Source organism: Stigmatopora nigra, chromosome 5 (genome assembly GCF_051989575.1).
Source record: "Stigmatopora nigra isolate UIUO_SnigA chromosome 5, RoL_Snig_1.1, whole genome shotgun sequence".
Lineage (NCBI taxonomy): Eukaryota > Metazoa > Chordata > Actinopteri > Syngnathiformes > Syngnathidae > Stigmatopora > Stigmatopora nigra.
The window spans coordinates 14,437,908-14,451,060 of record NC_135512.1 but is presented as its reverse complement, the minus strand read 5'-3'; the positions used below and the strand labels follow the sequence as shown (position 1 = coordinate 14,451,060).

The 13,153-nt window shown below is 38.0% G+C and overlaps 1 protein-coding gene across 4 annotated transcripts in view; it reads left to right on the top strand.

The window, feature by feature from the left end:
* The window catches only part of fnbp1l (formin binding protein 1-like), a 38,340-nt gene extending 29,251 nt beyond the window's left edge, over positions 1 to 9,089 (top strand). For 3 of the 4 annotated variants that reach the window (XM_077716673.1, XM_077716672.1, XM_077716670.1), the window contains 3 exons: positions 745 to 917; positions 2,496 to 2,533; positions 4,141 to 9,089. In XM_077716673.1, coding sequence (XP_077572799.1) covers positions 745 to 917; positions 2,496 to 2,533; positions 4,141 to 4,281 — 352 coding nt within the window. In that variant the 3' untranslated portion in view covers positions 4,282 to 9,089. The remainder of the gene's footprint in view (positions 1 to 744; positions 918 to 2,495; positions 2,534 to 4,140) is intronic. The other variant, XM_077716671.1, reaches the window with a different exon arrangement.
* Positions 9,090 to 13,153: the final 4,064 nt, after the last annotated feature.

Genomic DNA, 13,153 nt, shown 5'->3' with positions numbered 1-13,153 from the left:
GGCCTTTCGATGTACCGCGTTATATGTAAATTCTCTAATTCGTTCCACGGTCCTCACACGACTACCAACTGAACACTTTAAAATTGGTCAACATATACCAATTTTGTATGTAAGATGTGAGAAAACACAAGGAAATTATTTATTAATGTCTTAAAGTAAATAAAGCACATGAAAATGTCCCCTGCGCTGGTGAAATAGTTCCAGATGGCGGCAAGAGCCCATCCTACCAGGGCCAAAAGCCGACCACTTTGTAGTACATATTAGACTTTTATCTGTGCCCTGCGTGTGTGTGAAAATGTGCTGTGTTGCATTTGTACGATTTTTAATCGCTTAAAAGGGGGAATTGCCATCATTAATAGGGGGAGCATAGATAGGTAGATAGGTATGTTAGAGAGAAGCTAGGAACATCGACAGTGGTTGTTTTGAGACAGCCAATTGAACTTAATTGAATGCTTTTATTGTCATTATATGAGATAGAATGAGAGCAATGAAATGAGAGCCCAGTAGAGGGTAGCGATAGTCTAAAGCGAAAATGAATTCATCCGCGACAATATTTTCAAAATAAAATAACAGATAAGAAAATGCTTTTACTTTTGGGGGATTTCGTAACTTGGATCTTTTTCGTATGAGTCACTCATTTGCATATAAAAAGAATTCCTAATGGAAATGTTATCGTAATCATGTTTTTTTTTTAACAATAACCCATGGCGAAACAGTAAAAGTCAAATCTCTGTGTTGCTGTAGTCCTGAAGGCAGTTATACAGAAGACACAAGTCAGGAGCACCACACACCTCATCACTCCATTCCCCCGCAGCCTGGACACCCGAGCACTGACCCACATGAGTTTGATGATGAGTTTGATGACGACGATCCCCTGCCTGTCATTGGACACTGTAAAGCTTTGTACTCATTTGATGGTAAGTTTAGATACTCTTGTATGTAGTGTGAAACACTTGAGTAAAAGTACCTTTGTTGTTGTTTTTTGTATTTCTGAGAAATAATCATAGATGTCAAATGTTTATTTGAATTGCAGGAGAAGTGTAATCTTAAAAATTGAGCACTGAGTTTCACAAACATATTAATGGATAACAATTCAGTAGCGCCTGGGTTTTTGAACCTGCCAGACTTCGAACACATCAGCGTTTGAATGAAAATTTCGAGGTTTTTTTAGCTTCTGATTTTTAACTAATATCCAGAACTCGAACGCCCCGACAAAAGCAGGAGAAGAATAGCGTGCACGGGCCAACCAGTTGACACACGACGCACTTTGTCATTCTGCATAATGCAGCCTCTGTATTTAGATGTGTCCGGTTAGCGTCATGTTTTGTGGTTTGGTCGTTTTCCCTTGTGTGTCCTGTCCAAGTGATTACCCATTAGTTTCACCTGCTTTGTCTTCTCTGCTCGCCTTTCCTCATGTGACCCAGGTGCCTCTAATTGTCTTAACAAACCCTGTCCGTGGATTTAAACCCTGTGTCCTTGTCAACCCTTGTCTAATTATTTTTCCTTTTTGAGTGTTTGTTTTTGCGTTATGTTCGTGTCCCTTCATGTTTTCCCCCAGAAAATTATTTCGCTCTGTTGTTACTTTTTCCCAGTTTTTATGTAGTTAAGTCTTTATTTTGTGATTCTTTAAACTATACATGTCTTTTTAATATGCATTTTATTATCAAAAAAAACTAAAAAAAAAAAAAAAAAGTAGTTAACACCCTATTTTTTAGATTTGGACCTCATTCTTGGTTTTTTCCATTAATTGTAATGAGAAAAATCAGATTTCAAACAAATCTCTGCTCGAACAGCCTTCTAGAACGGATTGTGGTTGCGAATCGAGGTACCTCTGTAAATTGTAACAACTGAACTTGACTTTTAATTTTGAATACATTTCATGTTATGATCATTCAGAGATTATTATGCTCTGAGCTGTAAAATACCTGATACGCAACACATGGTGGAATGTTGGTTTTGTAATTACAAATACAATAGGTTAGGCATAGAGTAAATAATTTTTCAGACCAAAAGTCACACCATACTGTGAACTAAACCAGCTAAAATGCACAATGAAGAGAGAAAAGAAGATTGAGAAATAAAACTGAGCATTAGTGGCATTTTAAAATGATGACAATAAAATGGAGTGCAAAGGTTAAATAGAGAATATGTTGCCATAACGGATTACCACTTATTCAGTTACTTTATGCCTAAACAACACAATTTAACTATCTGTTTGCCAATTTCTTGATTTCGCTTCAAATTTTGAACAACACCACCACTTTCAAAGTAGGAGGCATGGTTCGACTGCACTTTTCACGACTTATAGTGTTGATAAGTTGCACCCAAACAATGAAACCAAAAAACAGACCTTAAGTCTGCTAAATAGGGTATCTTGGTTTCGACACTATAAGAAAATGTTTGCAAACCATCTTGACATGGACACATGCAACATGCATCCAATGTGGGCATGTATCTAAAATATTTGCTTATTTTCTGCTTCACTTCACTTTTAGGTCAAAATGAGGGAACACTAGTCATGGCAGAAGACGAGGTAAATATGTTTATTGTTGTCACGTGTCACAATCTTTTCAAAAATCAGTTGTGCTACATCAAAATTAGGTTGCAAAGAACTTAAAGCAATGTTTTACTTAAATGTATGATTTCTTGACATGTACTCTTTTTTTCCAGTTTGATTCAATAGTCTAAATATAAATATAGAACTATTATAAAACATTCTGCATAGGTTTTTATATTCCGTATTTTCACACCTATAGGGCGCACTTAAAAGTCCAGTTTTTTCTCAAGAATGGTCGATGCGCCCAATCAGTCGGTGCGCCTTGTCTGTGCACTAAATTCAAATTTTGTATGGCCCCGACCGCTTGAGTGACTGGTTTTATTTCTTGCCAGCACGCTCGTTATTGCGATCAACCCAGCAGACGTTCACCCTAAAAATAGTCTCCCCATACCTTAGAAGCATTATGGTAAATCCATTGAAAACATCCCAGAGGAGTGGCAAGGCATTTGACTTCCGTGTGCCTGTAGCGCTTTTAACTCTCAAAAACACGCTCAATACTCAAAGAAAGCGCATTTTAGATCTACACAGAGGAAATGCCTGACGTGAATGACGACACAGTGCGGGTGTGAACGCTTGGGAAAATGGACTGAAGCCATGGATAGAACACAATTTAACAGCTTTGCTAAAGGATGGCCAGCATAGTAGTAACAGGCAGCGTCGCATGAGTTATGTGACGATTTGGAATGAATTGTCGATGCCGATATAACATCGAGGAGAATCAAAGGCTTGCTCGTTATGAATGTCACACATGCAACGGATTCTGGATGACTGGGCTCACGTGTCGGCCATCGCTGTTGTTCGAGCTTTTGCCAAAGCTGGAATCAAGTTCCCGGAATAAACAACTCTGACTGACAGTGGAGCTTAGCATATTGAACGCCAAACTCTTTATATCAGTGTACCTTTTACCTTAATAAAGCATTATCAGACTTAGTTTTGCCCGTGCTGTCTTTAAAAATAACACGCTAGCGGCTAGCCTAACTTATGGTAGCAGCTAGCATAACATGCGCTAGCGGATAAAATAACATACGCTAGCGGATAGAATAACATACGCTAGCGGATAGCATAACACGCTGGCCCAGTGTCATGCTAGCGCCTTTTCTAAAGAAGTGCCCAATGTATTGACAAAAAAACAGAAAATATACGCACAAATGAGACTGCACCCTATCAGACAGTGCATGTTATAGGTGTGAAAATACGATACTTGTTATTACGACTCATTGGCTGTCATTGACACCGAGAGACATCCAAAACATCTTGACTAAGGGCAGGCTGTGATCGAACGATCGAGTCAAAATTAATTAAGGGCTCGCACACCATTGGCAGCTAATGAGTTTGTAATTATTGAATAAATGCAACGCTCTGCCCATTGTTCATAGAGAAACACGAGGGAGTTGCGACCTAAAAGACAGTGCACATGATGTTCTTATGAGCAGCCTCTAGCATCAGCTGTATGCTTGTATGTCAAAATTTGTCTCGTATCTCAAGATTAAAGTTTGCTCAAAATGTCACTCGTATCTCAAATTGCTCTTATGCCGCGGCTAGTTCACTGTACTAGTTTATCTGGCCTTACTCTTTGCTTGCAGGTGTTGTACATCATCGAGGAGGATAAAGGCGATGGCTGGACGAGGGCGAGGAAACAGAGCGGGGAAGAGGGCTACGTCCCCACCACTTATGTAGAAATCACCATGGAAAAGAACTGTAAAGGTGCTGTCACATATATCTGAATCTCCATTTTTTTTCTTTGGCCTTTTTTTCATCAAGCTAAGTTGATGGAGAACAAAGCCACAAAGTGTCAGTGCTTCTGCATGAACATCAGTCATGTGTTGCTTGTGCTCTTGTGTCATCTTTCTGTCTATTTCACCGACTGCACAATCCTTTATCCATTCCTCTGTTGTAGTGGATGCTGCAATGGTGAGTGTCTGTTTCTTTTTGAGAGACGTGCACTGTTTTATTTTATTTTTTAAATGTCTCTATGCATGTAAGAGACTGTACATTGATTTTTATCCATCAAAGTGTTTTAAAAATGTTTTGTATAATATATTAGAATGCAAACTATGTTTGGCCTATCTTGTTCTCGTTTTCTCGCACATTGAAACTCTTTGATTTGATGCTTTATGATTTTATCACACATTTCTTGTCTGATTGGTACGTGCAAGTGTGTGCGTGTTTATTTGTCCGTCATCCGTGTCAACGCGCCATAGTTAGTCTAACTGCAGTCTTCCTGTCACGATAATGATAATTTTTATATTGGGCCACGATGATAATTCATTTCCAGAGTTTCTAGAACAGGGATGCCAAAGTCTGGTCCACGAGAGTGCTTATCCGATCTGTTTTCCATATCACCCTTCACCAACACGCCTGACTCATATGATCTTGATCAGTATCAAGCTTCTGGACAGCTTGTTGATTAGTTGATCATTTGATTCAGACTGGTTAGGGGCTCTCGAGGACCGGACTTGGCCACCCACCCCCGTTGTAGAGTTCAGATCAGGGATGCCAAACATATGGTTTGTCGGCAGAAGGCAGTATGCACGGGGCGGCCAATCCGTTCTATGGGCTTGTTCTGCCTGATAGGCAGGTTGCAGCTCATTCGTACTACATTTGGAGAGTCACATGCTTTTATTTCGAATTTGGTGCCCTAAAGCCAGAGATTAGCGTAATAGAGTGTGGGCATTACTGCATTTGGCTCACTTTCCCCTCGGTCAAAATGGATTGGAAGTCTATCACCGTCATTGGCAGCCAATGAGTTAATCAGGACTAGAATCCATGTGCCCCAACATGAACTGGCAGTAGCCAATGGACAGGAAGTGGACAGAAAAGGCTCCATAGTCAACATGAATAATCTCGAATGAGGAACTCCCCCAAAAATGACTAAGTAGTGACCGAAAATGAACTATTTGACTCCCATCGCCAATGATAGTTGTCCAATTCACTTAAATTGGACTTGCTTTAAATGCTCATGTATCGGTGCAGTTTATGGCGCGAGATATCCGCCTCTTTTCTTACTGGGAGGGGCCAAGGAACAAATGTGAAAATTGATTGGAGATCTAGCGCCATCAATGGAACCCCATAAAGTAGCCTACGTGGTCAAAATTAAACCTGTGGGGCTCACATAAGAACTAATTGCCATGAGGATGGCACACAAATCAAAATGAGTTTGACATCCCTGATTTAAATCCTAAACATGAAGTAGTTTATCATGAGTTCAAGTACATTTTAATTCTTACAATTTTGTCGCTCCCCTTTCCTATTGTCGTCTTTAATCTGTCACACATCGATTTATTTAAATCAAATTAGAACCTTTTTAAGTTTTTGTTAGGTGCATAGGAATACCATTCCCTTTTCAGTGTGTTTTATAACCCAAAATATTATAGTACAAATAAGAATGCAGCTTCTTACTACACATGTTTGACTGAACGTGTTGTGAAATAATGTTGGAGTGAGCTGTCCGGTTAATAAATTCAAATATATAGTTAAAACGGCGGTATCGTAATCTACAAGCCAAGTTCTGATGCTGTATCTACACTACTGTTGCACTCTGTGTATGTGTTTAATCTTGTAACTTTGGGTTTTATTAATTGACTCTCTTTTCTATATGACTGCAGGTTCCTGAGGGCTGCAGGGTGGCCAGGTGGTTTGATTGGCTGGTGGATGGCTCTCGCTGATTGCTGATTTTTGGTGGTGGGGGAGAGAGAGAGAAAGAGGGAAAGAAGGGCAAGTTTTGCATGTCAGCATGCTTTCACGTCCATAACAACTTTTAACTGAAGGGCAGGGGAGCTACAAAATTGAAGCTATCAGCAAAACCATTATTTTTAATCATGGTAGCAACATCATGCTGAATTAAAACAGTGCACGTCAGCTAATTGGGATGTATGCCAAAGTCCATTCAGTCATAATAACACAAGCAACTCAGCCTTCACTAATCTCAGGCTCATAATATACACAGAAGGGCTACATCAGCGTGCACCCTTCCTTTGTTATAGGTAGCTGTTTAGGGCTCGTTACTTGTAAGTTGACTTTAAATAATTATTTTTTTTTATAGTGCAGCATTTTACCCATTCTGGAAATGAGGGAAAATAATTTATTTTAGGATTAGTAAAACTATGGAGCCCCAAAATGGACATGAAAAAAAATATTCCGCATTTTTATATCTGGTGATAGAATCGAGTATGTGCATTTAGTCTTTAGTGCAGACTTGTTACTATCTGGGACACATATCTTGGTCTCTGGTGCGCTAACTTTACAAATAATTGAACCATCTGGATTATTAAATCGATTTGTTACGCTCAATTGAATCAGAATAGAGCCCAGCATCGATTAATATCATCGTCTATTCCACATTAAACTTTGTTTCATTGACATATCTGACATGTTTCAGCCTAAATTATCAAACTGATTAAAATAGCTTTGTATTTTTTAATTTATTTATTTTTTGATTAAAGTGAAGTTGAACTGATTCTGTTAAATCTGAATACATTTTAGTGAATCAATTGACAATTGTGTATTAACAACAAATATGGCATCATTGTCCAAAGAACTTATATCATTTTCGGCGTTGAAATAGTGTTTTACATCCATTCTATATCTAGTGCACAGGCATTAGTAGTCTAATGTTCTCGCTTTAGCTGCTGAAAACGTAGTATCCGGTACACACGCGTTAATGTCTGATGCACACCCATTAGTATATCTGATGTACACCTTTGTACATATGCTAGTACCTGATGCATCCATGTTAGCATCTACTGTGTGCATTTCAGTATTCGGTGTACACGGTATATCTGGTGCAGACATGTTTGAAACTGAAGAATACATGTTAGTATCTAAGTCCAGTTGTACCTCTGCTTACAAATTCTTCTGCAGGTTTTTAAAGTTACAAATTCTTTATTATTTTTACAAAGTGTTGTAATTTGTCAAAATGCGAATACAGCAAGGGGAGGCACCAACGTGAATGACGAAAAAGTAAGCAAGCAAACAGAAGGGAGAGACCGCGGCTTAATAAATAGTTTTGGGAAGAGTTGCGGGGGTTGCGGGAGCCTAATCCAGCTGTATACGGTAAAAAGGCAGACTACACCCAAGATTGGTTGCCAGTCAGTCATAGGGTACACAGAGAGACAAATGCACTACCAATCGTTCCACCACCAGTCGGAATTGTGTCCGCATGCGAGCGAATCTCTGCACAATGAGGCGGCTTAGTTTTCTTCTATTTTTGCATAGATATTTAATATAAAATATGTATAACATATATTTTTTAGTATAACACGCTAAATTTTGAACCAAAAAACTGAAGCAAAGTTTGGGCGCAGAATTTTCATGAATCCCAGTGAAACACTGCCCCCTGCCGGTGAAAAAGTCCCCTCGGGACCCATTAAATTGGGAGAAGTAAAACCTGTCTTTTCCACCAGATGGGGCACGAGAGCCCGTTCTATTGGCCATTGCTCACACTTCGAAAAAATAACTCGAGAAGAATGAAATCAATTTTTTGGGGAACCTGATGATGATGAATCAGACTTGAATTTTTTAAAAATATTATGGTAATTAATTGGACTTAAAGGATTTACAATTTTAAATTCTATTTGAGAATTGTGTTCATACCGATATTTTGTTTTACCAGGTTTCTTGGTGTGAGCTGAGGAAAAGTGAAAAAAAAAATATACCAATTTTTAGTCACAAATTATGGGTGCGCGTTATACTCGAATAAATACGATACATTTACCATTTTCAAAGGATTCAAAGATTATGAAATGTCTTATGCAAATTCAATGTGAAACATGCTTCTAGTTAGGAAAAAAAACTTCTGGAACCAATTTATTTTGTAAGTAGAGGTACCATTGTATTAGTACTTGATACACACTTGTCAGCAACTGCTTCACATGTGCACATGTATTCTGTGTACGGTTTTGGATTCACGTGTGCATTTTAGTATACTAGGTACCCGTGTTAGTCTCCCATATAATAATGTCAGTATTTGATGACTACTCATAAGTTTCCACTGTGAGCATTTCGTACCCATTCTGTCTGCTGTATAAATGTTACTATTATTTCACATACTGGCATGGTATATGCATGTCTCTTTTGGGGCTCCGTCCAATATAGTCATATTTACCGCCGCCACTAACAATATCAGTGCCGCCCTATTCACTCATCCCTTTCACCACCATCATCATCTATGCTCTGTTGGTGATGCCTGCCTGCCTGAGCCACTCTGCTCCTCATGCCTGTCTTAAGTTGCATGTCGCTAACATGTCCATGTGCATCTACACACGTGATCCAAGGTTCCAATTGTGATTTAAGCTGTGTGCGCAAAGCTGCTAATATGGACTTAATAAAAAAATGTTATATTGACATGATGTGATATTAAGCAGTTCTAAATATGTGTGAGTGAGTGTATACCATCATATCAGTGTTTTAATTCAGGACAATGGCCAGACTATCTACCACCCTCTGTAGCACCATTTTTAACCAATAGGCGGCAATATTAGACTACCAAAATGCAAGAATTTACTCCTTGGAAATAAAAATCAGACAAAATGAAGTTTTCAAACGTCTGCTGTTGTCGGCTGCTGGATCTAGCGGGACCCTTGACCAAATCCTCATTGCTATTTTTGAAAGTGATGGCCCGAGCATAGGTAAAAAAGTTTTTTTAAAACAATTAAAAAGCAGCATTTTTAAGTGAAGTGTAGACGTGCACGTGGCATACACGTGGTCTTAGTTTTCATGGAATGCTTGTGCATGTTAACGTCTTTGTATGTGCTGTATAAATGTGTTTTTCCAGTTATTGTGTTTAAGTTTGACTGACAGTCTTCGGAAGACAAAAAGGTTTGAAATCATACGGATGCACTTTCCCCGAAGCACCCCAGCATTTGCGTTCAATTGTATGGAAAAATTAACAATTCATTGAGTTGTGTGTTTGCCTGACTATGTTGAATGACCACTGTGTTGCAATGCACAACAACAACAACAACAACAAAAAACTTGGTGACCGTTTTTTTTAAAGGGTTATGGTTTCTATACTCGTCTTTGTAAAAACTGTCAAATTATTTTAAACATTTTGAATCAATTTGTCACTGTTGTTAAAATATGTCACTGGTGTTTTATGGCCAGGTAACCCTGAATTCAGTTTGGTCATTTGCAAATCTGTCTTCCCTCTGATTTCTTTTGCAAAAAAAAAAAAATCCTGAAGGTAATCATAAAATGTGACCATGCCTTAATCTTACCTTTTCTTTATTTGTATTTATTAAGCTGTGAAATGTACAGAATAATGCTGTCAATGCTACTTAGGTATCCCTCAACCCTATCATCCATGTAATCCAATAAGTTTGAATTTTAAAGGGTTCTTCTTTAAAATGTAGGGTTTAAAATGTCTATTTTCTTACTGTGCCCGATAATTAAGTTCCAGCCACAGTGGAAATTGAGCTGTGATTACACCCCACCCTGCTTGTTAACACCCACATCTTCCAAACTCTGCACTCACTGGGTAATTACTTTTAATGCGCGGGAAAAAAAAGTTTGCTAAATTTGCTATTTTTAATCGGATTAAGATGATTAACTTTGTTCCTCAATAATACAGACGGGTCTGCTAAATGCTATTGGCTACAGATATTTTAGGGTGAAAAAAGGATTGTTTAAACGTTATTCACTTATTACTGGTCGATTGTGTTCATGCCTAAATTTACATTTAAATGCTGGAGCCTATCCTAGCCAACGATGGTAAGCAGGAATTAGTTGCCAGCCAATCGCAGGGCACAAGGAAACACAACCATTCACGGTCATACTAATTTAGGGTCAATTTTGAGTTAGTTTTTGAGATGTGGGAGGAAACAGGGGTACCCGGAGAAACCCACGCAAGCCCGGAGAGACCTCCATCCAGGAAGGAGACAACCGAATGGTGATTAAACCCTCGATCTAAAAACTGAGGCGGATGTGTAAACTACTCTTTCACCGGAAATCCACATATACATACAAATACATATGGGTTTCTGGAAATGTAAAAATGTTTGTTTATCTATTTTCTGCACCGTTTATCCTTGTGAAGGTTGCTGTTTAAGTTCATCTCACTTGACTTTGGGTGAAAGGTTGACTTCACCCTGAACTGGTTGCCAGCGTCACAGGTCACACATAGAAACAGTCAATCATTCACACTCACAATTAATTGCACTACCACTGAGTGGGAATCGATCCGGAAATGACGGCAAGCTCAGGGTTCATTTTTGTGACTTGATTTTTCACCAATGCTTTGGGGGGGCCTTAGAAATCAAACCAAAATTGTTTTGCAATAAACACATGCCCACACTAGGTACCTTTAGCGTCTGACCCCACCCACGTCAGCCTTCTTCTCATGTCGGCAAGAAGTGTTCTCAGTAAGGCTTTAGACTTACACACGGCGCTCCGCAGTATAAGGCGCCCTGTCTATTTTGGAGAAAATCCAAGACTTTTCAATAAAATTCTGAGCAAATATTTGCCTTGTGATATGAGACAAATTTTGAGATAAGAGTATACGAGACAGCCAGGTGGCCGAGACGCTAGAGGCTCCTTATGATTTCTCGCCGCATCTCCATCGTGGAAAGACTGGGCGGAGCGTTGCATTTTTTTTCCATGTTTTTTTTTGTTTTGTTTTTTGCATTAGTCAGTGGAGAATTAAGGGAAGCACAATGGGTCCATAGCAAGCCGGTGCAATGAAAGGTAGTGGAAAGAAAAGGCGTATCGATATTGAGCACGAAATAATAAAAAAACATGTGTTGTGTATTTGTGACGGAGCTGGCTCGCCAATATGTATGGAGAAGCAGGAAGTTTGTCTCAAACGCTGCGGTGGAATACATGAACGTTCATGAATGTTTTAATTTAGTGTAATATAAAACTTTTTTTAAGTGTGTATAGGAATCTAAGTTAAATTTAAAGTTGATGTTATGTTACGAACGCATCCGTCAAGTCTTTCTCTCTCCTTCCCCATCCGCGAACTCTGCGTTGTACTGAATAATGTCTCATTTTAGGATTCAACATCATAACCACTAGTTATTAGTTACTTTGTTAGTAGATGGTGAATTACAACCAATAAAAATATGTTTTTCCATTGTAATATCCTGTTTTGTGGTGATTCTTTCATGGGGTGGGAACGAACTGATTTGTGTTAAGTTCATTTCATCTCAAAATGTTTATTTGAGAGATAAGAGTAAATCGACATACAAGCTCGGTCCTGGAACTCATTATGCCTGTATCTCAAGGTATTACTAAGAAAATGAAAAAAAATTAAGAAAATCTATATATATGTTTTTTTAGTCGTGTATATATGTATGTATGTGAACGTATACGTATATGTGTATGTATGTATATATATATATTTATTTTAATTAACAAAATATGCACTTTACTATTAAAAATATACTTAATTTTATATTCTTAACTGTTTTATATATTTTTTTGTTTTGGATTTTCACCTTTGTACCTGCATTTTTCTATTTGATTATCTTTATTTTGTAATTTTTTTCAACCAATACAGCTTTTTTTTAAATTTAATTTTGAATTTTCCAAGGTGTATGTATATTTCTCACTAACTGCAATTGGTGCCCCATTCATTTGAAGTGGGAGAGCTCTCTAAATGTTCGTTTATTTGCTGCCAACGTTTTAACCATCTTATATATCTTGGAACAATCGATCATATTCATACATACACTTTTTTTCTTGACCACTTCTATTGTTGTCAGACACTAGACTAAATGCCCTTTTAAACTTAAAATATTGTTGAAATAAAATAAACAGCAATGAAATTAGTTTTCCTCTGCTGTAAAAAAAAATCCACGGTGATGAATTAAATTTTTTAATTTTTTTATGTCATCAGATATGATTGGTCTAGAAATATTTAGATAAAGCATTGTTGTGACTTGACAAATTGGAGGGGCTACCAGTTAAAATGGATTGAAAGTGTATTGCAGCCGAATAGTTCACAGGATAAAATGAACCTAAAAAAATGAAAATCAACACAATTCCCAATACAAAATAGCCACAGCCGCAATATTTTTTTGCTTGAATGAATTCAATAAACTACAGTTGTGGTCAAAGAGTACATACACTTGTGAAGAACATAATGTCATGACTCTCTTGAGTTTCCAGTTATTTCTACAACTGATTTTTCTCTGAGAGTGATTGGAACAGATACTTCTTTGTTACAAGAAACATTCATGAAGTTTGGTTCTTTTATGACTTTATTATGGGATAACAGAAGTGATCAAATCTGCTGGGTCAAAAATATACTTACAGCAACACGAATTAACAATTTTGGTGACTTAGAAAGTTGTGTCAGTGAAATGAGCTTCAGAACATGGCCGCTTAACTTCTTGTGAGTGATTGATTAACTACAGCTGGTGACCTGTCTGAGGCCATTTAAATAGGGCTCATTGGATGCAAACGCCCACAAACGCTACAATGGGAAAGTCAAAGGAACTCAGCATGGATCTAAAAAGCAAATCGTTGACTTGAACAAGTTGGGAAAGTCACTTCAAAGCCATTTCAAAGCAGCTGCAGGTCCCAAGAGCAACAGGGCAAACAATTGTTTGTAAGTATAAAGTGCATGGCACTGTTTTGTCACAGCCACAATCAGGAAAA